Raw genomic sequence first — 20,726 nt, forward strand, 5'->3', positions numbered from 1 at the left:
TTAAATACGTTTGAATACTAGGGTATTCGATTTAATTAGACATGTTTGTACCCCTAATTAAAGCATGCACTTTTATAAGTTTAGGAATCAACATTATACATTTAATAGCTAGCTAGAGGGTCAAAAAGTTAATTGCCTTAAATTCTTTTAGCAGCCATAAGGTATAGTTGGAGGGATTCCCTTGAAATTGATTAGATTCTTCTATGTGACTAAAGAATTTCGGGTGTGACGGAGTACTAGTCCTACCCTAAAAAAAATGGTATTACTAGTCCTTTTTTTCTTTTTTGGCGTGCCCCCGCCGTGGGGTGTGGGGAGGGGAGTCTGTGCGAGAATTCTAGATGGGGTACAAGGAGCCAAAGTTCACCTTATTCAAAGTAAACAGCCTTCCATCTCAGATGTTGAATTTCCTGGCAATTGCGTATGTATTACAATCTTTTACCATGACTTTAGAGGATAGCTAATTTTGCTTGCTATTAAATAATAATTTCGGTAGTCTATAAATACTCTTGTTCCTCACTGCTTCTTGCACCACATAATTCTTTCAAGAACTACCAAAACCTTCTTGAAATCCCTCTCTTTCCTTTTAGTTCATTTCCAAGAAACCAATTGAACCATCATGGCCCCTGTCACTTCCAGTTATGAGGTCACCTCCTCAATCCCTCCTGCAAGGTTGTTCAAGGCCACCATCCTTGAAGAGAAACATCTTCACAAGATCTTGCCACAGGGTGTTAAGAGTGTCGAAATCCTTGAAGGAGATGGTGGAGTTGGCACAATTAAGTTGACCACATTTGTTGATGGTAAGATAATCAATACAAAGTGATTATTTTCACACATTTGAAGTCTTCAAATTGCTCCTTTTTTTTTCCTTTTATTTGGGAAAAACTAATGACTTTTTTTTTTGGTTGGGTTAAATATTTAGGTGGCGAGCATAAGACTGCCAAGCAGAGAGTTGATGGAATTGACAAAGAAAAATTTACATACAGTTATACTGTACTTGAAGCTGATGGATTTAACGATGTAATCGAGAAAATCTGTTGTGTCATCAAATTTGAACCCTCTGCTGATGGAGGTTCAATCTGCAAAACCACTAACACATACCACCCCAAAAGTGGTGCTCAGATCGGTGAGGAACACCTCAAGGGAGGAAAAGAGATGGGTTTGGGAATGGTTAAGGCTGTTGAGGCTTACCTCCACGCAAATCCTACTGCCTACAACTAATTATAATGAATGCTACTGAAGGACTCTTCGACATATTTTCTTCAAGATTGAAGTACACACTGAGGGTGTGTTTCCTTTTTTGCTTGGTTTGCTTTAAGCTGTTTGGTTAAGTTAAAAACAAAATTGAATCATAGAGAGAACAAAAAAAATATAGTGTTTCTTATGGAGAAAAAAATGGAGCTGATGCCTAAAATCTCACATGGATCCAACTCAGTCCATTTAATGGAGAAAAGGCAAATAACACAACAAGAATATGCTCAAAGTTGGAAAAATGTGCTATAATTATGATTACTCCTTTATGAAATAAAGCTGAAAGCAGCTCAATTTCTTTTTGTTTTCCATATTATTCAATTTCGTTGTCGATTTTTGATAGATGTATTTTTTTTATTGCTTTAATAAGGGCTATGATTGGATATCCTGTTATGCCATTGGCTGTCGATGCTAAACCTGATAAATTAGATGGATCATCCAAATAAAGACAAAATTGGCTATGTAAACATTGGTGAGGGACTATTTCAGCTTAAGAAAAATAGTTGAGGGACTAAATTGGCTTATAATAAAATTAGGGACTATTTCAGCTTTGTAAAAATAGTTGAGAGACTAAATTGACTCATGAAAAGTTTAGGGACTATTTTGACATTAACGAAATAGTTTTGGGACTATAAACATTAGGTCACAATGTTGAAATATCAAAACACATGTTTGGGACCAAAACTCATAGAACTTCTTCACGTCGCCAACGAAATTTGATTCTGAAGTAATGCTAATTTTATTTATTATTTGTTTCCTTGCTGGTCTTCTGTCTTTTTGGTTACAATATTAAAATGTATCCATAATTTTCAATTCCAAAAGTGTTGAATATTTAAACGAATTCTAGGAAGGGCACTGAGAGTCAAAATCTTATTCAAACAGCCAGCCATCTCAGAGTACATATTTTTTTATTATCAGGTTTAAAATGTATCTATTGCAATTTTTGAATGATTAGCCATGACTAAGAGAATAAAATAATTCACTTGCTGTTTTTAGATATGAATTCATGACTGTCAGTAGTCTATAAATACACTTATTGCTCACCACCCTTAATTTGCACCGCAAAATCTTTTCAAGATCTATCAAACCCTCCTGTTCTTGATCTTTGTCCATTTGTGAAAAAGCAAATTAAAGCATCATGGCTCCTATCACTTGTAGTGCTGAGATAACCCCCCCAATCCCTCCTGCAAGGTTGTTCAAGGCCGCCATCCTTGATGACCACCTTCTTCCCAAGATCATGCCACAGGCTATTAAGAGTGTGGAAATCCTTGAAGGAGATGGTGGAGTTTGAACGATTAAGTTGAGCACATTTGGTGAAGGTTAGATGTTATATTAAATGTAGAACCCAAATTTTAAGGATCTAATAATAATCAATGCGTGCAGGGTTACAGAATTGAAGGGATAAAATAAATATTCAAAATATACGTGGAAGAAAAGAAAATAATAATTCAACTCACAATATTATTAAAATTTCAAACAATGAAAAAAATCACACCACAATAAATTTAGCTGGTTCTAATAATAATCAAAGCATACAAGCTTACAGAATTAAAAGGATAAAACAAATACTCAAAATATATGTGGGAGAGAAGAAAATAATATATTCAACACACAATATTATTGAAATCTCAAACAATGAAAAAAGTCACACCATAATAGAAAACCTTGCAAATTTTTCTAGATTCTTTCTCTTGAGAAACCAACCTAAATAATATCCTATTTATAATCTACCAAACTTGTTAGGAAAGAAATCACTTGCGTAAGAAATTACGAAATAAAACAGAAATTCCTAAATCACACAACTACTAAAAACATAACTCAAATAAAATTAGAAAATAAATAAATATTTCTAGGCTTAGTTTAATTTGTCAACATTGCCTCCCTTAAACCAAACTATCCAGTGAGATAGGTTCAACACCATCTCAAGCAACAATTTCTATGTAAATCTATGTCGTAGTATACTTGACATGAAACTCTAACTTGTTATTGGTTATTAATTTTGTCTTTACATGTAACAGTGGATGCACTATGTATTTTGTAAAAAAATTCTCAACAATTTCTTCTTGATCAAAGTACTCACTTATATAAACCCATTCATCACCAGAATCACCATATTTACCACCAATGTAAGTGCCTAAAATTACAAAATCATAGATTGCTTTCTCGCTAAAATTATCATCACCAAATAATTCAAAATAACCACTACTACAATCATCCAAAAATTTCATACTGTCAGTCAACTCTTTTGGAGTAAAATATTTTTCAACTCCAATGTCATCCATATCTATCAAATCAAACATTCTCCCATCACTTTGAAGAGACTCCGAACCAACGAATTTTTCAACAGCAATTTCATGTTCTCTTCTCTTATCAAATCAAAATTTTCTTCTTCTTTTGTCAAATTACCATATTATTTTTTTTCAACAAATTCATTACTTCTAATTTCTCCAAACAAGGTACGCAAATCAAAAATATCAATTGATCCAAAATTTTCGGTATCAGCCATATTATCAACAAATCTATCATTTTTTAAATCCACAAACCAATACCAGCAACTAGACTTCAGTTCGAAAGCATAATTTCTTTCAATCATGTGCAAAACATAGTAAATATGCTTCCAAAATCTCTAAAGTATTTTAGTACGACCGATAAAGGTTTTATAAATACTTTTTGCCATTATTTTACGCATCACTTGAAAGAATAATTGTGCCTTTTTCTTAAAAACATGTTTTTACAACTTAATTGCATCAACCCAACAAAGAATATCATCCAAATTACATTGTTTGAGATATTTTTCCACTGTTAAAATCCAACCAAAATATGTATGTCTATTTGTGCTTATAGGAGTCAATATGGAAAATTTTTCACCATCAATCAGATCTTTATAATATCCATTATTTAACAATTTGTATACCTGAATAAATTTTTTTCCTCCATCCTATCATGTTTTCTTGCCCTCCATGGTTGACTGACCAAATTATTGTTGTATGTATACCCATGCTCGTCAAACCTCATTCGTGTACACTCGTAAGGAGTGGTTCTGAGCTTATTGTGAATGCTCAGTACCAAGAAGTAGAAGAGATAATGCATAAGAGAGAATTAACTTGGCTAAAGAATTGGGAAGCAATTTAGGGATTTTTTAAGAAATTAATTCTCCAACCGCCACTTTTGGAAATTTCTATCAACAACTAGTTACCAAAACACTAGCACATAGTAAGAAATCCGGATAATTTCATAAACCTACCTTTAGGTTTTTAATAATTTCAAGAAGCTCTCCTCAATATTTTAAAATTACACATACTTTCCCTATTGGTGCAAAAGTACTCTACTACCCCTAATAGGATACTCAAAAGACTTTTTTATGGGAAAAAAGAAGCTCAGAAAGCCAAGCAAAAACAAAAATCAATTGATTTTCTCTTTTAGCCTTTTACGCTTTTGCCTTCTACCTTTACGCGCTTTCCCATGCCAATCTTCCTATAACGACTTCCCTAGTCCCCTTTCCCCAACTTTTCTCCTCTACTTCAAGACCAATTTTTGTCCATCAATCCTGGCTTGTGCTTTGTTACATTCCCTTCCCTTCTCCTTTTTTGATTTCCCCTACATCTCCTTTTCTCTTTGCAAAAGTGACTAGGCTCGTCTCTCTCTCTCTTTTCCCCTATTCTAAGTGTAGTGGATTTGATTATTTTGCATCTATTTTATTTGATTTTGCTTGATTATGGGTGATAAAACTTGGTGATATCAACCATCATAAGTTTGATAGATGGATATTGGGCTTTAGGCAATGATTTGTTGAAAAAAAATGGCTGCAATGAGAGGAAGAGGCAAGGGGATTTGAGTGTGGGGTTGATTTTTGATGAATTGTTGTTTTGGACAAAATTTGAGGTTGAGTTTTATCAAATTTGGTAGCAAGTGGCGAGATTTGTTCTGGTTGTGGGAAATAAATTGGATTGTGGTTTCTTGGGCACCCACAGTTGTTGGAATTGGTTTTGATTCAAATAAGGGTGGTTACTTGATTTTCCTAATAGTGTTGCTTAAGAGCACACGATCATCAAAATTCCTTATTTTTATCTTTTATTTGTAGAAAAGATTTCATGACTTTCATGATAGTCTAATTTGGAAGAAGGCAATCAAGGGATGCAATCAACATTTAGCAAAAGCTCTTGTTCTTTTCTTTGTAAATTTCTGGGTAAAGAGGGTAGTTTAGGGTATTTGAAGGAAATGATAGCCTATTGGGCATATTTTGAAGCATAAATAGTGAAAGTGAGGGAGGTTGGTGTAATTTCTGAAACCTAAGGGAAGCTGTCTGAAATTGTCCTAGACCTCAGGGTAGGTTTCTGAAATTATCCCTAGAAATCAAATGCGAAACTTGATTAGTACACGCACACACCACACCGCACCGCACCCCGCCATGCGTGTATTGAGGACCGATGTCCGTAACGAACCACAAGCAGGTTTTCAATTTCTTTTTTCCTTTTCTGGATTCTCCAGAGATAGTGTCAACTTCTATTAGTGATGAGCAGGAGGAAATGCACAATATAAAGTACAGATCACCCATATTCTTTTTAATTGCACAATGTATGAGATTATGGTGATTCGAAATTAAATTATAGGTTTATTGGGCTACGAATCCAAAGTAAGCGTTGGAAATGTATTGTGACAACAATTGTTAACTTAGGCCACAAATGATCAAAATAAATATTGAAGGTTTAATATGAGATTATGGGTACGTTCAAAATATATTTACTCAAAGAACAAAGTTATTCGACTATATGTTTATTCACGTCTACTAACTTATTTAAAGTCATTTTTTATTTCACTATCCAAAGAAGAATTCTTGGGCGTTAACATTTTTCTTACATGCCAAGACTATTAATGCAAGTTGACCCAAATCTCTCTCCCTTTTTCTCTCAATTCTTAGGACGTACTGATGCCAATTCTTACCGTTTAGAAAGAAAAATTAGATTGTTTATATATATGATGAGTTCCCTCTAAGTCATGGTTAAGAAAAATTCTTAGTTAAACGCAGTTTTATGAAATGTGAATTTCCTTTTCTTTGTCTTTATTCATTGGTATTATTGGGGTTATTGTATTATGATTGCAATGCACAGATACAGGGATTTAATCGACTCTGACTATGTCTCAAACTCGAGACCTTATGCTTGTAAAAATTCAGAAGAATAATTTTGGACCTTATTACTTAATAATGGTACAATTATGAGAGTCATTCCAGGTTAATTATCAAACTTGGAACTTGAAAATAATGTCGACATCATGTCATTATTATTTTTTTAGTTTCATAGAAAAATGAAGTATTCTCCGACTCGACATTATCATAGTGTATTTTCAATTGGCAGCTCATGTGAGAAAGACAAGAAATTCACAATCAACTGGCCAAGAGAGTGCCAACAAAGAAAGCACTAAATGGCTTAAACAAAGCATGCAAATTTGCTTAGCACTTAAACAATAGACACCTAAATCAACCATGTCACTGTCTTGCCAAAAAAATTCACAATCAACTGGCCAAGAGAGTGCCAACAAAGAAAGCACTAAATGGCTTAAACAAAGCATGCAAATTTGCTTAGCACTTAAAAAAGGGCATTAAAGTAAAAACAACTCATGCCTACCACAGGTAACAAACTTCAGCACCTTCACTTCACTGCCACGTCATCAACAACATTTGCAAATTTCCAAGGAAGTCCACGCACTAAAGGTGCCCATGCCCCATAGGGGACCTCAGGTTAGTGTTCTTAACATCAACTCCTGTCTTTCTGCTCTTAAACGTTATAACTAATCCTGATTTCCTTATGCTGTATTTGTACACAATTTGGCAACTAGGGTGTCCTTTCTTGGGCCAAATTGGACAAGTAAAAAAAATAAAAATTAAAAGGTTTATCTGCAAACTGTAGTTCGGCCTGGCTTCTTTTTTTTTTTTGGATAAGATCATCTCAGCACCCGCAGACCCCGTCATGTATCAATATTTCTGTACTTAGCATTGGCTTCTTCTCGCCTGAAGAACACACGAACCACCGAAATAGATGGTGCATGAAAGTGCACTTAACCCTTTTAATTTTTCAAAACAATGCTTTTAGAAAAAATAATAAAAACTTTTTGAATTTAATTTTAGAGAAGAAGAATTTTAAAATTTTTTGAATTTAATCTTAGAGAAGAAGAAGTTTAAAATGTACTTTCATTTTCACAACTGATGATGAAGATAGCAAAATGTACACGGATAGTGACAAAAGTGGGATCACGGGCAGGAAATCCTGAAGGTTACGTGCATTTTGTACACGGCATAATTCTGTTTGTATATGGTATACCTTACTTTTTACAACGTGTATTTTTAGAACAAAATTTTGTGAGTCTCACACATTTTATTAAAAATGAGGTACAAGATGAAATTTGGACCGTATAATTTTTTTTAATCAAATCTTGACCGTGAACTGCTCAGGGACGATCCACCTGATGACCGTCCCTGCCCCAGATCCGACAAAAGTGCCATCTTATCCTTTTACTGACTGGCCCGTTTTCCAATGACAGCGCCCAGAAGGGGTGCCTCTGCTTCATAGTTTATCCATATTGATATTTCTTTTCTGTACCCCTGACTATTAAATGTGAAAGGGTGCCCACCAAATTTGACGAAACCGTTTATCCTAATTGATTATTATCAATAGGGCATAACTTTAATATTCTACTTCCAACCCTTTCTGGTGATTCCTGCAACTCCAGCCGTCCGTCAATGACCATAGTGCACCATTAACCGACAACTAACTAACCACTACTAATCTATTCTCAAATTTTAATGAAATTGCACAATTAGTTTTCATTTCTCACTTTTATTTCAAATTTGGTCTCAATTTAATGTGAATCCCAATAAATAAGACCGGAGTTGAAATCAAAGAAGGTATTTCAATCACCATCAGATAAATTCTTCATATCTAGTTTCGTTTTTGAGATGCATAGAAAATGTAAGCTGATTTTTCAATCTACGAGAAAAACGAAGTCTAAGAGAATAATTTTGTCAAAATTTGACAATGGAATAACAGTTGTGAACCGTTGGTCACTGGTTGGCAGCTAGAAGTTATAGCAGTTTTAAGCATAATTGGAGAAAGTAAAAGATTAAAACTACGTTGTCTACTATTAACGACTTACATTGACAAAATGGCTAAAGCTAGGGTTGAAAAATAAATCAAACTACGTGACATTTGAATCAACTGCGATTTGGTAAGAGTTTATTTCAATTTGGTTTGTCAACTAGTCAAATCAAATTTAAACAACATTTTATAGTCGATAACTTTGAAACTTGATAAAAAAAAGTCTGTTTAAACTCGGTTTAGTAAATAAACAAATCAAGTTTGAACAAAATTTTAAACTCATTAAAATAATTAAATACGTTTGAATACTAGGGTATTCGATTTAATTAGACACGTTTGTACCCCTAATTAAAGTATGCACTTTTCTAAGTTTAGGAATCAACATTATACATTTAATAGCTAGCTAGAGGGTCAAAAAGTTAATTGCCTTAAATTCTTTTAGCAGCCACAAGGTATAGTTGGAGGGATTCCCTTGAAATTGATTAGATTCTTCTATGTGACTAAAGAATTTCGGATGTGACGCATTACTAGTCCTACCCTAAAAAAAATGGTATTACTAGTCCTTTTATTCTTTTTTGGCGTGCCCCCGCCGTGGGGTGTGGGGAGGGGAGCCTGTGCGAGAATTCTAGATGGGGTACAAGGAGCCAAAGTTCACCTTATTCAAAGTAAACAGCCTTCCATCTCAGATGTTGAATTTCCTGGCAATTGCGTATGTATTACAATCTTTTACCATGACTTTAGAGGATAGCTAATTTTGCTTGCTATTAAATAATAATTTCGGTAGTCTATAAATACTCTTGTTCCTCACTGCTTCTTGCACCACATAATTCTTTCAAGAACTACTAAAACCTTCTTGAAATCCCTCTCTTTCCTTTTAGTTCATTTCCAAGAAACAAATTGAACCATCATGGCCCCTGTCACTTCCAGTTATGAGGTCACCTCCTCAATCCCTCCTGCAAGGTTGTTCAAGGCCACCATCCTTGAAGAGAAGCATCTTCACAAGATCTTGCCACAGGGCGTTAAGAGTGTCGAAATCCTTGAAGGAGATGGTGGAGTTGGCACAATTAAGTTGACCACATTTCTTGACGGTAAGATAATCAATACAAAGTGATTATTTTCACACATTTGAAGTCTTCAAATTGCTCCTTTTTTTTTTTTCCTTTTATTTGGGAAAAACTAATGACTTTTTTTTTTTGGTTGCGTTAAATATTTAGGTGGCGAGCATAAGACTGCCAAACAGAGAGTTGATGGAATTGACAAAGAAAAATTTACATACAGTTATACTGTACTTGAAGCTGATGGATTTAACGATGTAATCGAGAAAATCTGTTGTGTCATCAAATTTGAACCCTCTGCTGATGGAGGTTCAATCTGCAAAACCACTAACACATACTACCCCAAAGGTGGTGCTCAGATCGGTGAGGAACACCTCAAGGGAGGAAAAGAGATGGGTTTGGGAATGGTTAAGGCTGTTGAGGCTTACCTCCACGCAAATCCTACTGCCTACAACTAATTATATTATCTTCGAGATTGAAGTACACACACTGAGGGTGTCTGTTTCCTTTTTTGCTTGGTTTGCTTTAAGCTGTTTGTTTAAGTTATTTGCAACTATGATCATATAATATGATCGAAGTGTGCTTTTCTTGTAACCTTTGTATCATTACAAGGAATAAAATCTTGTATGGAGCTTTTACTTTGTTATTTGCCAAGAAATAAACTATTTTGAGTTCAATTTCATATATTGGGAATCAGAGAGCGATTCCATGGATTAGCAGTTTCTTTTGCCCATCCCTATCGGCCATAATGTTTCTTTGCCTCCAAAAACTTATTGAAAGTCATTTTGATCCTTTGTCCAAGCAACAATAGACTTGTGAGAATATTTTTCTAACCGGCCATGACTATTAATGAAAATAGACTAAAGAAAATATTCTTTATTTCTGGGACTAATTCCAATTCTTACCAGTCAAAAGAAGAATGACATGATGGTCTATAAGCAAGTCCACAATATCCGTGTACTTTCCTTGCTAATGTACAAAAAAAATTAGGTATGAAATGGAAAACTTCGTTTCCAACGTATAAGTCAAAAATTGCAATGTGACAAAAATTGATGACTTCAATAGAGAGAGTCCAAGATAAGAATTAAGCATCCAATCTGAGAGAATTCGTGGAAGCATGCAAATGCAGATGTAAAAGTTGCTTTGGTCCAAAGTGAAAGTGGCTAGCAAATGTTTTTTTTTTTTTTTTTTAAATTTGAAGTGATTGACCGAAAGAGCTATTCTAGAAGTCAGCAAAAGACGCCTTGTAGCATCACATACTACACAGTATTTTCCTCATCACATGTCAAGACAACGTAGTATAATAGACTAATAGTTTAGTAACCTTGGAATTCAATGGAACAATATTTAGGAGAGATGGATAAGATGAAGAATTCATTAGGTGGATAAGATAGAAACATCTGTAAACGAAGAAAGGAGAAAATGAAGAAGGTGATCTGAATTACAAAGACAGCTCCACTACTAAGCAAGATCACAAGATTCACTTGGGGCCTAACGCAACAAAAACAGACTTAAAATGACTAATTACTAATTAGTACCAGTGCTAAACACCAAAACGACCTCGTTTTCGCTGCTTACTAGTCAATTAATGAAACACTTAATTCTGTCACATGAACCCCTTCTCCCAATTTTTTTTTCTTGAGCAATGAAATATAGAGGGTTGGATGGATATTAAATTCCATAGCCAATTTGAGTTTATAATTAAGCCACAGTTCTAGCACTCTTTTCAAATTATAATAATTTAATATTGTAGATATCTACATGTTTTTAATTTCTCAGGCGAGATTATAATTTTCAACTATGATTCTCTTAATTTTGGTGCCATGTCCATTTAAACTATGGGAGTCGAGATTATAATTTTCTACTATGATTCTCTTAATTTTGGTGCCATGTCCATTTAAACTGTGGGAGTATGTAAGATTCAAGAATACCATATTATTAAAAAAAAAAGAAGGAGAAAATGAGATGAAGAATGGAAAAGTATGGAACATCAGACTACGAAATATAACTTGTTATTTGGTCAAAATAGTCAAACCTTTAGATGGTAAGCACAATGGTAACTACTCGTAACGCCCACAACACAAAGCCCAATTGTATATTCCATTAGCCCAACCATTTCTTGTGGCCTATCATGGCCGATTAGTTACTTTGGGATCTAGTGTCATAACTAGTTTGCTTCGGTCGCGCGATGCGCGAGGGTGCTCAAATTCAATTTTTTGAGTCTGTTTTTGGATAATATTTACACAATTATGGTTTGTTTGGATTGGGCTTTATTTCCCCAAATTTATTTGCTTACATCATGATTACAATTTCCAATACACCTTTTTACCTTTTCAATTACCTTTTTATCTCACATACATCACATCACAAAAAGTGCTACAGTAAAAATATCTCTAATAATTCACAATCCAAACAGATTGATTCATGAAGGATATTTGCATGTGGCCTTCATGAAGTCATGTTGAAAGGCTATCAAAAGTTACAAAGTCTCATGTGGCCTCAAAAAAGGGATGTCGTTTGGTAGCATAACATGGCTCATTGACCTGACTGTTTCATCATCTGCTCAAATTCATCACACGCAGCAGCAAGGAAAGATTCGAAAGAACAGAACTCCACCGCACCGTCCGCCGCACCGCCAAGTGTTTAAATAGTAACCTGAGCCATGTGATAATGCAGTAGGTGTCAGGATGACTTGGATGGAACCAAAACACCCTAAAGCCAAGTCTGCTTCTGCTGACCAATTACTTCATCAAGAGTAAAAGTGAGATCCAAAAAAAAATAGTCATAAAAAAAGAGTAAAAGTGAGATCCAAGGGTACAGTAGTCATAAAAAATTCACCAAGAAATTGGCAAACCATGAACATAAAGTACGCGTGAAATGATGAAAGAATCCACACAGTAAAGGTGTTAATGAGGGACCAAAATCACTGTTCATCCATCTCATTCACACACTTATATATTGTTAGGAAGTGAAAAAGCATAGTCCTATCGTTTCGGAAAAAAAGAAGAAGCATAGTGCCTTAGTGACTGTTATTATCATTATTATTGTTGATTAAATTACAAGGACTCACAATGGCGGAGTAAAAAAAAATAAATCAGAACTCAAATTAGTCCACAAATAATGGACAAATGGTGAAAGTACAACTCAATATTACTAAAAACTAATCCACATAAATTGAGAAAAGAAACTCATATTAGTGAGGCTTAAACCTAAAACTTAAAAAGTTTTTCTAATGGGTGCCAATGACACTCATTAACACACCTAAATTCCATCCAACCTGTTATATGTATACATACTAATAATTATTATCTTCTCTTATATTTACATATTTTCTCTGATTAATCTTACATTTCTAAATTCTAATACCAGAAGTACATCATAATGGGTGGCCATTGGGCACTCGTTACACAGATCCAAAACTTAAAGTTCTTGGGGCTTCAATTTTGAGCACTAAACCCAGAACTCATCGGCTTTACTGATTCCTTAAGTAGGATTAATTGGGAATCTCTCCAATTAGAACCCAATTGCAAAATTTCAGCCATTCTCCAAAAATTTCGAAAAGGGCCTAGTCCAAGAGAGTTTGGAGAAGCTATTGTCATCAAATCTAACGCTTTAGATTTGAGTTGGAATTATGGTAATAGGTGGAGAAACCGCAGTTTAAATACGTTGATTTTGTGTGCCATGGGCTGTTTGGACTTATCAATTGGGCAAATATTTTACGTTCTTGGAAGTTGAGACTTTAATTTTGGGTCCATGTAAGGTTTTGGAAAGCAAACACACGATCGAGAATATTCCTGATCCAGCCTTGCTGGAAATGGGCTAATAGCGGGAAAGTTTCACTGTTTAAGATGCCGGGGAATGTCATGCTCCGAACTCAGCCCATAGACCAGATACTTATGAGAGTTTACTTCCACGAATACAAAGCATCATACATAACTTACATAAAGTTACTAAATATTAAAATTTACAATTAACTCAGAAATGAAAGAATTATCATTACCTAAATCAATAGCACTTTGAGTCATCAACACTGGTCAAAATAACTTAATATGGGAAGTGCAAGTTCTTATGGCTTAATAGCCTGCTAATCTTTTTAGCCAATAAGTCAAAACTCGATCGCCAATATATGTGTCTCTCTCTTATGTTCTTGATATAAACACTAATCTTCTAACTGTTGTTTCAACGATGCACGTGCAATTCACATGGCTTTTCCGTTAGTTTGATCAATTTATCATCAAAGGTCCTATAATCGTCCTTTTTTTTTATTTATAAAATTAAAAGATTAAATTAGTACGTGATAATAGGTGTAAGGACCAAATTGATCAAGACCTCAAAAATAAGGGTACAATAGTTATTTTCCATTTTCAATATTGGGAACTTATGTATTTATCTCTGAGCACATATTTACACTTGTAAGATTGTGATTGGTGCAATTTGTAAATTGGAATTACGCTGATTCTTGGGACTGTGTTGATGGCTGTTAATCACTATGGACCATATCATGTTGACCATCCTGCATGCACTAAATCCCTGCACTAAGCCAATGGCTATAAATCTTAATTGTGTTTTAATCACTTTGATATTTTGTCATCTTGTGGTGTTCCGGGTATCTCGTAAGGCACAATGGTGTTATGTTTCAAACTCGAGACAAGAAAATATTGGCCTTTATGTCTCAGAATATAATTAAAACGTTGTATGGCATACGAGTAACACATAATATGGAAATTTACTTCTCCGATGCTTCCAGCAATTATTAATCTTTCTGGAGCTTCTCGAATGATAATCGAAACCTCTATTTCGCAATTTAACACGGAAGAACTTTACTTGTCTGTATTACTTGAGAACACATGGACTGGAAATGGTAGAGAGGTTTTGGATAATGCTGCATCAGAGTTGAGGAAATGAAATCACAATAATTGTCATTCAAGAAAAAAAATTTCAAACAAGTTCATTTAGCTTCACAAGAAAATACAAGCAAAGTACTATTTCATGTGACATTGTGATCGTAACTCGAAAGAGTCGAAACAAATTGCATCATCCCAGAAAGGCTTTTGAAGACAGCAATCTAAGATAATTAACAAGTATGTGAAGGAATAGGCAAATAGCACTGCTGAATTAGTTGTATTCATGAGGATTGGCGAGGAGGTAGGCCTCGACAGCCTTGAACATGACCAAGGCCTTCTCTTTTCCTGCCTTAATTTTTTCTTTTCCCCCCTCAGTCTGTTCTTCTGTAAGCTGGACGTCACCCTTGCTGTGGCATGCTCGGCTGGTTTTGCAAATTGACCGTCCATCTCCAGAGACTTTGATTTTGACAACATGTGTGACTTTCTCTATCACGTTCTTGGGGGCATCACCTTCAGTTACAGTATTAGTTATTTTTTGTCAAATCCTTCGATTTTGTGCTTTGCACTCTTAAATTAACTCCCTAAAACCTCAAAAAAAAAAAATATTTTTCACATATAACTGATATCATGTAAGACAATTTAACAACAGATAGAATGAAAGAACAAAGAGTGATAAAGAAAATCATAACAGCTATTAAGTGTTTGTGTGCGGAATGACCTTCACTGAAAGTGATCAACTTGATTGTTCCAGCTCCACCATCCCCTTTAAGGGTTTCTACATTCTTGATAGCTTGTGGCATGACCTTAGGAACGAGGTCGTCCCCATCAAGGATGAAGGCCTTAAACAACCTTGCAGGAGGGGTTGAGGAAGTGACCTCTGATTCAAAAGTGATGACGGCCATGATATCCATGTTAAGTTTCTGCTCAGAATGAATGCTATTACTCAAGAAGCTAAGCTGAAGTTGTTGTGCAAATCAAGGTACAAAAAACACTGTGGACTTCATGCTGTCTCTCGTTGTGCTGATTGCTGAATACTGACAATTATTAAGTATTGGACAAAATGGACCTTGAGACTTGAGAGCCCGCAACATGGCGTGTGGAATAAAAATATTTTAAAACAAGGCTCTTTTGATTGACTTCTAGAATTGTTACCTTTTGTTGAGATATGCCTAACTTTTGTAGTTGTTTTCTAGATTTATTTGGTGGGAGAATAATTTAGATAGTTGCTGAATAAACGTAATTATTAGAATATTTATTAACAGTGAATCATGTTGAGTTGGTAACAAATATTTCTGTTAAGATTTAGATTATGCTAATTAGTTAGCAAGTAGTTTTGTTGAGATTTTTATGGAAATTTATTAGTTGAAAATTATGTTAGTTTGTTTCATGTAAATAATAGTGAGTTGATAAATAAAGAAGGTAAGCTTATTTTCAACTCACAATACAAGTCTTTTTGGAGTCATTTTTCTACTATTGCTTGACCTCTCCCACTTAAAATTTATTTAACAACAACTTTGTCAATGTTCAATGGATTAGGGAACTTAGGAACTACATTGGATTGAAATTGTTTGGAATTATACAGTCGGTGTACCTATTCATTGATTGCTAGATTTTAAAATTAAGGAAGAAATGTGTGTCCAATTCTTCAAACAAAACTGACCGCAAAGTCAACTGAACTATATAGATTTTTTTATTTTACGAAGAACTTGTTCTAGCATTAAAATAATGTGTGACTTTATCACCGGCCTCAATTCTTTAGTTGGATTATTATTAACATGCTAATTTAATTACTAGACCATCAACCAAGGTGCAGGTGTATTTTACTCAAAGTTTACATCACCATTCAACAAAGTTGGATTAATAGATTATACTATGTGAAATCAGGGTCCTACTTTTCTGTTCAAAGTTTACATTACAATTCAACAAAAAAGAAAGCACAAGAAGACTGACTATGAAGTCTATTAGGCCTTTTGTACTTAGATTCAGGCTACAACTTCAATCTATAAATACCATCTCCAATCACTTCTGTTTCCACCAAAAATCCTCTTAAGGAACTACTGAAGTCTAAAACCTTCTTGAAATCCCTTTGTTCTTTAACCGTTGTCCATTTCCGAAGAATAAAAAAAACCATCATTGCCCCATTCACATATGATTATGAGGTCACCTCCTCAATCCCTCCTGCAAGGCTGTTCAAGGTCTTCAGCCTTGATGATAACCTCATTGCCACGGTGTTGCCACAAGCCATCAAAGGCGTCGAAATCGTTGAAGGAGATGGAGGAGCTGGAACCATTAAGTTGATCACCTTTGGTGAAGGTTAGTTATAAACATCCACTCTATCATTCCGTAATTTTCCAAATCATTGAATGTTCTTTGGTTTCATGTACTAGTGAACTATCTTATATAAAAAAAACTAATAATTTGTTAAATATTTAGGTAGCCAATTTAAGAGTGCAAAACACGCAGTTGGTGCACTGGACAAAGACAACTTCACTTACAGCTATACTGTAATTGAAAGTGATGCCTTCGCGGATGTGATTGAGAAAGTCGCTTATGTTGTCCAAATTGAAGCTTCTGCCGTTGGAGGGTCAATCTGCAAAACCAGCAGTACATACTACACTAAGGCTGATATTCAGTTTACAGAAGAACAACTTGAGGGAGGAAAAGAAAAGATTAAGGCAGGAAAAGAAAAAGCCCTGGCCATGTTCAAGGCCGTTGAGGCCTACCTTCTTCCAAATCCTGATGCATACAACTGATCAATGCTATACTTCATACATGTCCACATACTTATTGGATGACTAAATTAAGCATTGAGGATCCTATTTTCGTCAGTTAATTCTTTCCGTGAGACTGTCATTTGCAAATGTTGGGAGTGTGATTTCGGTGTATGATCGAGGTGCATTTTGCTTGTAATATCTTACGATTACAAATAATAAATCTTGTTTGAAGCTTTCATGTCTTTTCTGAAATCAAGGTGTATTTCACTTGTAATAAATCGTGTCTGAAACTTGAAACAACTGATTGATTGGAGAATATTCCTCAGGAGATATCAGTCACCGTTTTAGCAATTGCTAAAAATTTGTTTAATGTCAAAAATCAAGATCAATAACGTTAAAAAAGTCATGTAGGCCAGTTGAAGTTCTTTACTGTCTATTGAATCCAAAAAGTCTGTTAATTATAAATGTCTACAATTGTGTCATCATTAACAATTAGCACTCATAAGTATGCTTATATAAGTATCTAGACTGCAACTCAAAGGAGTCCTGAAAAAAAAAAAAAGACAGAAATGTAAAGAGTTTTTTAGTAAGACCAGCTACAGTTATTTTTGCAATTATTACTCGAATAATCCGAGCAAATACTTTTTGAGTTTCATATCTACCTATTGATATATGCCCATTTACATTTAACCATGCATTAGAGAAATGCAATGACACAAGGTCCTAATCTTTATAGCACTGATTTATTCTAGAATAAGACTCAAATTAGCAAAGTTAGATCAAATTTCTGGACTTGAATCAACTCAACCAATAATTCCTTCCCTTCTGCTTAGCTAAACATACTTGTGAATAGCCTAAATCATGAAAGCTCTTTTTCTTTTATTTGTTTGAAGTGATTATCGTTTCACTAACTAAAACACGAGTAATGAGCTAACGTGGAATGCACGTACTGATAGACTAGCAAGGTTAAAAAATGTCAAGTAGGCTAGTTGAAGTTTTTCACTGTCTATTGAATCGAAATAGTCTAATAATTTGAGGGGTCTATTTTATCAACTTATAGAATGCCAAATTATGTAAATAATGATCTTTCTCGTATAGCTACACTCAATGGCTGTTGCAAAATTTTAATTTTCAATGATTCTATCTATTATTCTTTATTTGTTAAATGGGGGAAGTTAAACCGAGTGATCAGAAGATTTTTTGTTTTTGATTTTGTAGCTCTCAAGACTTGACCTAGGCCAAAAAGTATCTCTAATACTAATAATGCGAGGTATAGGTAGAAAATTTTTGGACTAACTCTGCTTTGCATTCCCAAAGTTTTATTACTTTCCCACTTTCCAGAATTCTCAGCGGATTCAGTACAGTAATGCAAGTCAATTCGCTCGAAATTGGGGTTCGCTAAGATCACAAGGGAGCTCTGCAATAAACTCACACGACCTTAGGAATGGGAATTGGAGGCAGTGAAGGTGATCACCTGTGGCTTCCCATTGCACTATATCAGTTTCTTCAATCAGTAATTGCTCCAGACAGCGAAATATTTCTTCAGTTAGTTCCCATGTTGATCGTCGATAAACATAGACTCAATATGAATTAGGTGTTTTTGAGGTTATTTTTGAAATATTATACTATATGAAAAACTTTCATATAAATTTTGGTTAGGGCGTTTTAAAATTTAAAATTTTATTAAGGTATTTTTTAAAAATTTTAAAAAAAACACCACACACCAGTACCACTACCATCACTCCCCTCCTCCCTCCTTCATCTCTACCGCCACTCCTTCCTCCTCCTCTCTCCCCCCTCTCTCTCTTCCTTTCTTCTTCCTTCCTCCTCCTCCGTTTTCCTCTTCCTTCACTCCACTCTTGCCTCCTCCTGCCTCCCCTCCCTTCTCTTGCCGCCCTCTCCCCTTCTTTTTTCCACCCCTACCAGACCCCATCCCTTTTTGGCTTCTAGTTGTGACCGTTTTGTCACTACCAGAAACTAGAAAGGGAGGGAAAGGGGGTTTGGCAGAGGCAGAGGAAGGGAGAGGAGGAAGACAAAGAGAGCGGACGAGGAAGGAGGAGAGGGGAGGAAGAGAAAGAGGGAGGAGAAGGACAGAGGGGAAGACAGAGGGAGAGAGAGGAGAGAGTGTGGGGAGGGTCGGTGATGGCGGTGGCGGTTGAGGAGAGAGGAGGAGAGAGGTGATAACGGTAATGGGTGGAAGAAGAAATGGTGATAGTATTTTCTTTTTTTTTTTTAACTTTTTTTGTATTTTTATAAATTGTATTTGACATTGTATGTATTTTTGGAGTTGTTTTTGAAGTTTGTTATTGTAAACTCTACGAACAAATGGGTAACTTGGAAACACTGGTCATTTCCTCCCACGGAAGATTGCTCGCACTTAGAAATTAGACCGGGAAGCATCCCAACTTATAGTCCTTGCTTTTCTGATTTCCGTGGAAGGACAGTGAAGTGTTTCAAGTTGATGGAAGTAGGCCAGACCCTTTATACACTCAGCATGATCGATCCCTATAGTGGTCTTCTTTGGTTTCACATATTCCTAGCTAGTTCTATAAGATAGGCATCATAGCAAAAGCATCCCTCTTGCAACAGAGAAACTGTTCTGTGGATAATGTTTTTAGGTATGACGAAGACAATGACTGGAGGTAATTATTGCTTGCAGCATCAGTAAGATAGCTTAGAAAAGCAACCATAGTTATATGGAGATGCCTGGAGTTTGGCATACTCCAATATCTCACTGTTAGAGTTGGGATATCCCCGTCTTCCCTCAATGGCCATGGACCATTGATGATCAAATTTTGGAGATTCTAGAGCCTGGGTAGTGAGACAGGAAGCTTGCAAGTAACATTGAGTGCAAGATACCTCATTTTTAATCTAACTATTTGACCAGGGAAAGAATCAAAGTTGCAGAAAAAATATGTCCAGTACTCTGAAGGGATTGGAGTTTCAAATAAGAGAAAAATATATCTGGCACAAAACGTGAACCCATAGTAAAACATAAAAAGGATTGAAGACATCGATATGGAGGCGCTAAGTAGACATCAGAGCACCAGAGTTCAAGTGCAAAACGAGATGACGTAGATTGTCTTTTGCTGGAAAACTTTGGTCTTCTCTATTTATTACATTCATTGTGTTCTCTTTTTGAGCTTCCCTTGGGCATAATCCTGGCAAGAGATCGTGTAGTTTACAACTTTTGATTTTGCCAACAACGCTTCTCTTTCCAGCCAAAACTACTACTAATAAGTGTTTAATTTGTTTTTGTATCTCACGTCGAAAGTTTGCAAAGAAATACTTCTCTTGGTGATTATCAATATAGTGGATTTAAGTTAATTTAATTGTGCCAAGGGCACCAACCCAAGTGTCGTGTGCACTAGTCCAAGAGAGTTTTAGGAGGCCTACACCCCAATCTAAGAGAGGAGTTTTGGTTAAGCATCAAATCAAAAAAGTAAGTCGTAGGCCTTTGGGTCATTAAGCATTTAGTGCTATTTAGATTCTTTTGTGTTTTCAGTTTTAGGTGCCTTTTAGGTTTAGGAATTATTTCCTAGGTTTTGTAGTCTCTCTTTTATACGCTCTATCTGTTATAATAAATTTGCTATCCCTTCGCCATGAACGTAGATCAGTTTGATCGAACTTTCGTATATCTCTATTTGATTTGTTTGTTCTATTATTGTCATTATTGAGTTGCCAAGAATTATATTATTCTTGTTGGTCAATTTCTTGGGATCAGATCTAACAAATTGGTATCAGAGTTTCAAGTTTCAGGTCATAGTCAGATTT

General features: G+C 35.2%; 4 protein-coding genes across 4 annotated transcripts; 3 read left to right on the forward strand and 1 right to left on the reverse strand.

Annotated features, from left to right (window-relative positions):
• Positions 1–519: 519 nt before the first annotated feature.
• On the forward strand, positions 520–1,559 carry LOC113736496 (major allergen Pru ar 1). The gene is made up of 2 exons (XM_027263515.2): positions 520–797; positions 920–1,559. The coding sequence occupies exons 1-2, from the start codon at positions 617–619 to the stop codon at positions 1,216–1,218; spliced, it is 480 nt and encodes a 159-aa protein (XP_027119316.1). The 5' UTR covers positions 520–616; the 3' UTR covers positions 1,219–1,559.
• A 7,578-nt stretch (positions 1,560–9,137) lies between these two features.
• LOC140003958 (major allergen Pru ar 1-like) lies at positions 9,138–10,040 on the forward strand. The gene is made up of 2 exons (XM_027263514.2): positions 9,138–9,427; positions 9,554–10,040. The coding sequence occupies exons 1-2, from the start codon at positions 9,247–9,249 to the stop codon at positions 9,850–9,852; spliced, it is 480 nt and encodes a 159-aa protein (XP_027119315.1). The 5' UTR covers positions 9,138–9,246; the 3' UTR covers positions 9,853–10,040.
• A 4,469-nt stretch (positions 10,041–14,509) lies between these two features.
• LOC113737365 (major allergen Pru ar 1-like) lies at positions 14,510–15,149 on the reverse strand. The gene is made up of 2 exons (XM_027264608.1): positions 14,957–15,149; positions 14,510–14,748 (listed from the first exon to the last, which is right to left on the reverse strand). Exons 1-2 carry the CDS (start codon positions 15,147–15,149, stop codon positions 14,510–14,512), a joined length of 432 nt encoding a protein of 143 aa, XP_027120409.1.
• Positions 15,150–15,167: 18 nt separating this feature from the next.
• On the forward strand, positions 15,168–16,991 carry LOC113737366 (major allergen Pru ar 1-like). Its single transcript, XM_027264609.1, has 3 exons — positions 15,168–15,217; positions 16,355–16,551; positions 16,672–16,991. The coding sequence occupies exons 1-3, from the start codon at positions 15,168–15,170 to the stop codon at positions 16,989–16,991; spliced, it is 567 nt and encodes a 188-aa protein (XP_027120410.1).
• Positions 16,992–20,726: the final 3,735 nt, after the last annotated feature.

This window comes from Coffea arabica, chromosome 3e (assembly GCF_036785885.1).
Source record: "Coffea arabica cultivar ET-39 chromosome 3e, Coffea Arabica ET-39 HiFi, whole genome shotgun sequence".
Lineage (NCBI taxonomy): Eukaryota > Viridiplantae > Streptophyta > Magnoliopsida > Gentianales > Rubiaceae > Coffea > Coffea arabica.

What these genes read in the sequence shown, in the direction of transcription:
- LOC113737366 (XM_027264609.1), top strand. Translation starts at nt 15,168, where the DNA reads ATGAATGCTATTACTCAAGAAGCTAAGCTGAAGTTGTTGTGCAAATCA. An exon ending in AAGTTGTTGTGCAAATCAAG is followed by an intron (nt 15,218 to 16,354) that starts GTACAAAAAACA and finishes CCATTTCCGAAG; the next exon opens with AATAAAAAAAACCATCATTG. An exon ending in GTTGATCACCTTTGGTGAAG is followed by an intron (nt 16,552 to 16,671) that starts GTTAGTTATAAA and finishes TTAAATATTTAG; the next exon opens with GTAGCCAATTTAAGAGTGCA.
- LOC113736496 (XM_027263515.2), top strand. Translation starts at nt 617, where the DNA reads ATGGCCCCTGTCACTTCCAGTTATGAGGTCACCTCCTCAATCCCTCCT. An exon ending in GTTGACCACATTTGTTGATG is followed by an intron (nt 798 to 919) that starts GTAAGATAATCA and finishes TTAAATATTTAG; the next exon opens with GTGGCGAGCATAAGACTGCC.
- LOC140003958 (XM_027263514.2), top strand. Translation starts at nt 9,247, where the DNA reads ATGGCCCCTGTCACTTCCAGTTATGAGGTCACCTCCTCAATCCCTCCT. An exon ending in GTTGACCACATTTCTTGACG is followed by an intron (nt 9,428 to 9,553) that starts GTAAGATAATCA and finishes TTAAATATTTAG; the next exon opens with GTGGCGAGCATAAGACTGCC.
- LOC113737365 (XM_027264608.1), bottom strand. Translation starts at nt 15,149, where the DNA reads ATGGATATCATGGCCGTCATCACTTTTGAATCAGAGGTCACTTCCTCA. An exon ending in GTTGATCACTTTCAGTGAAG is followed by an intron (nt 14,749 to 14,956) that starts GTCATTCCGCAC and finishes CTGTAACTGAAG; the next exon opens with GTGATGCCCCCAAGAACGTG.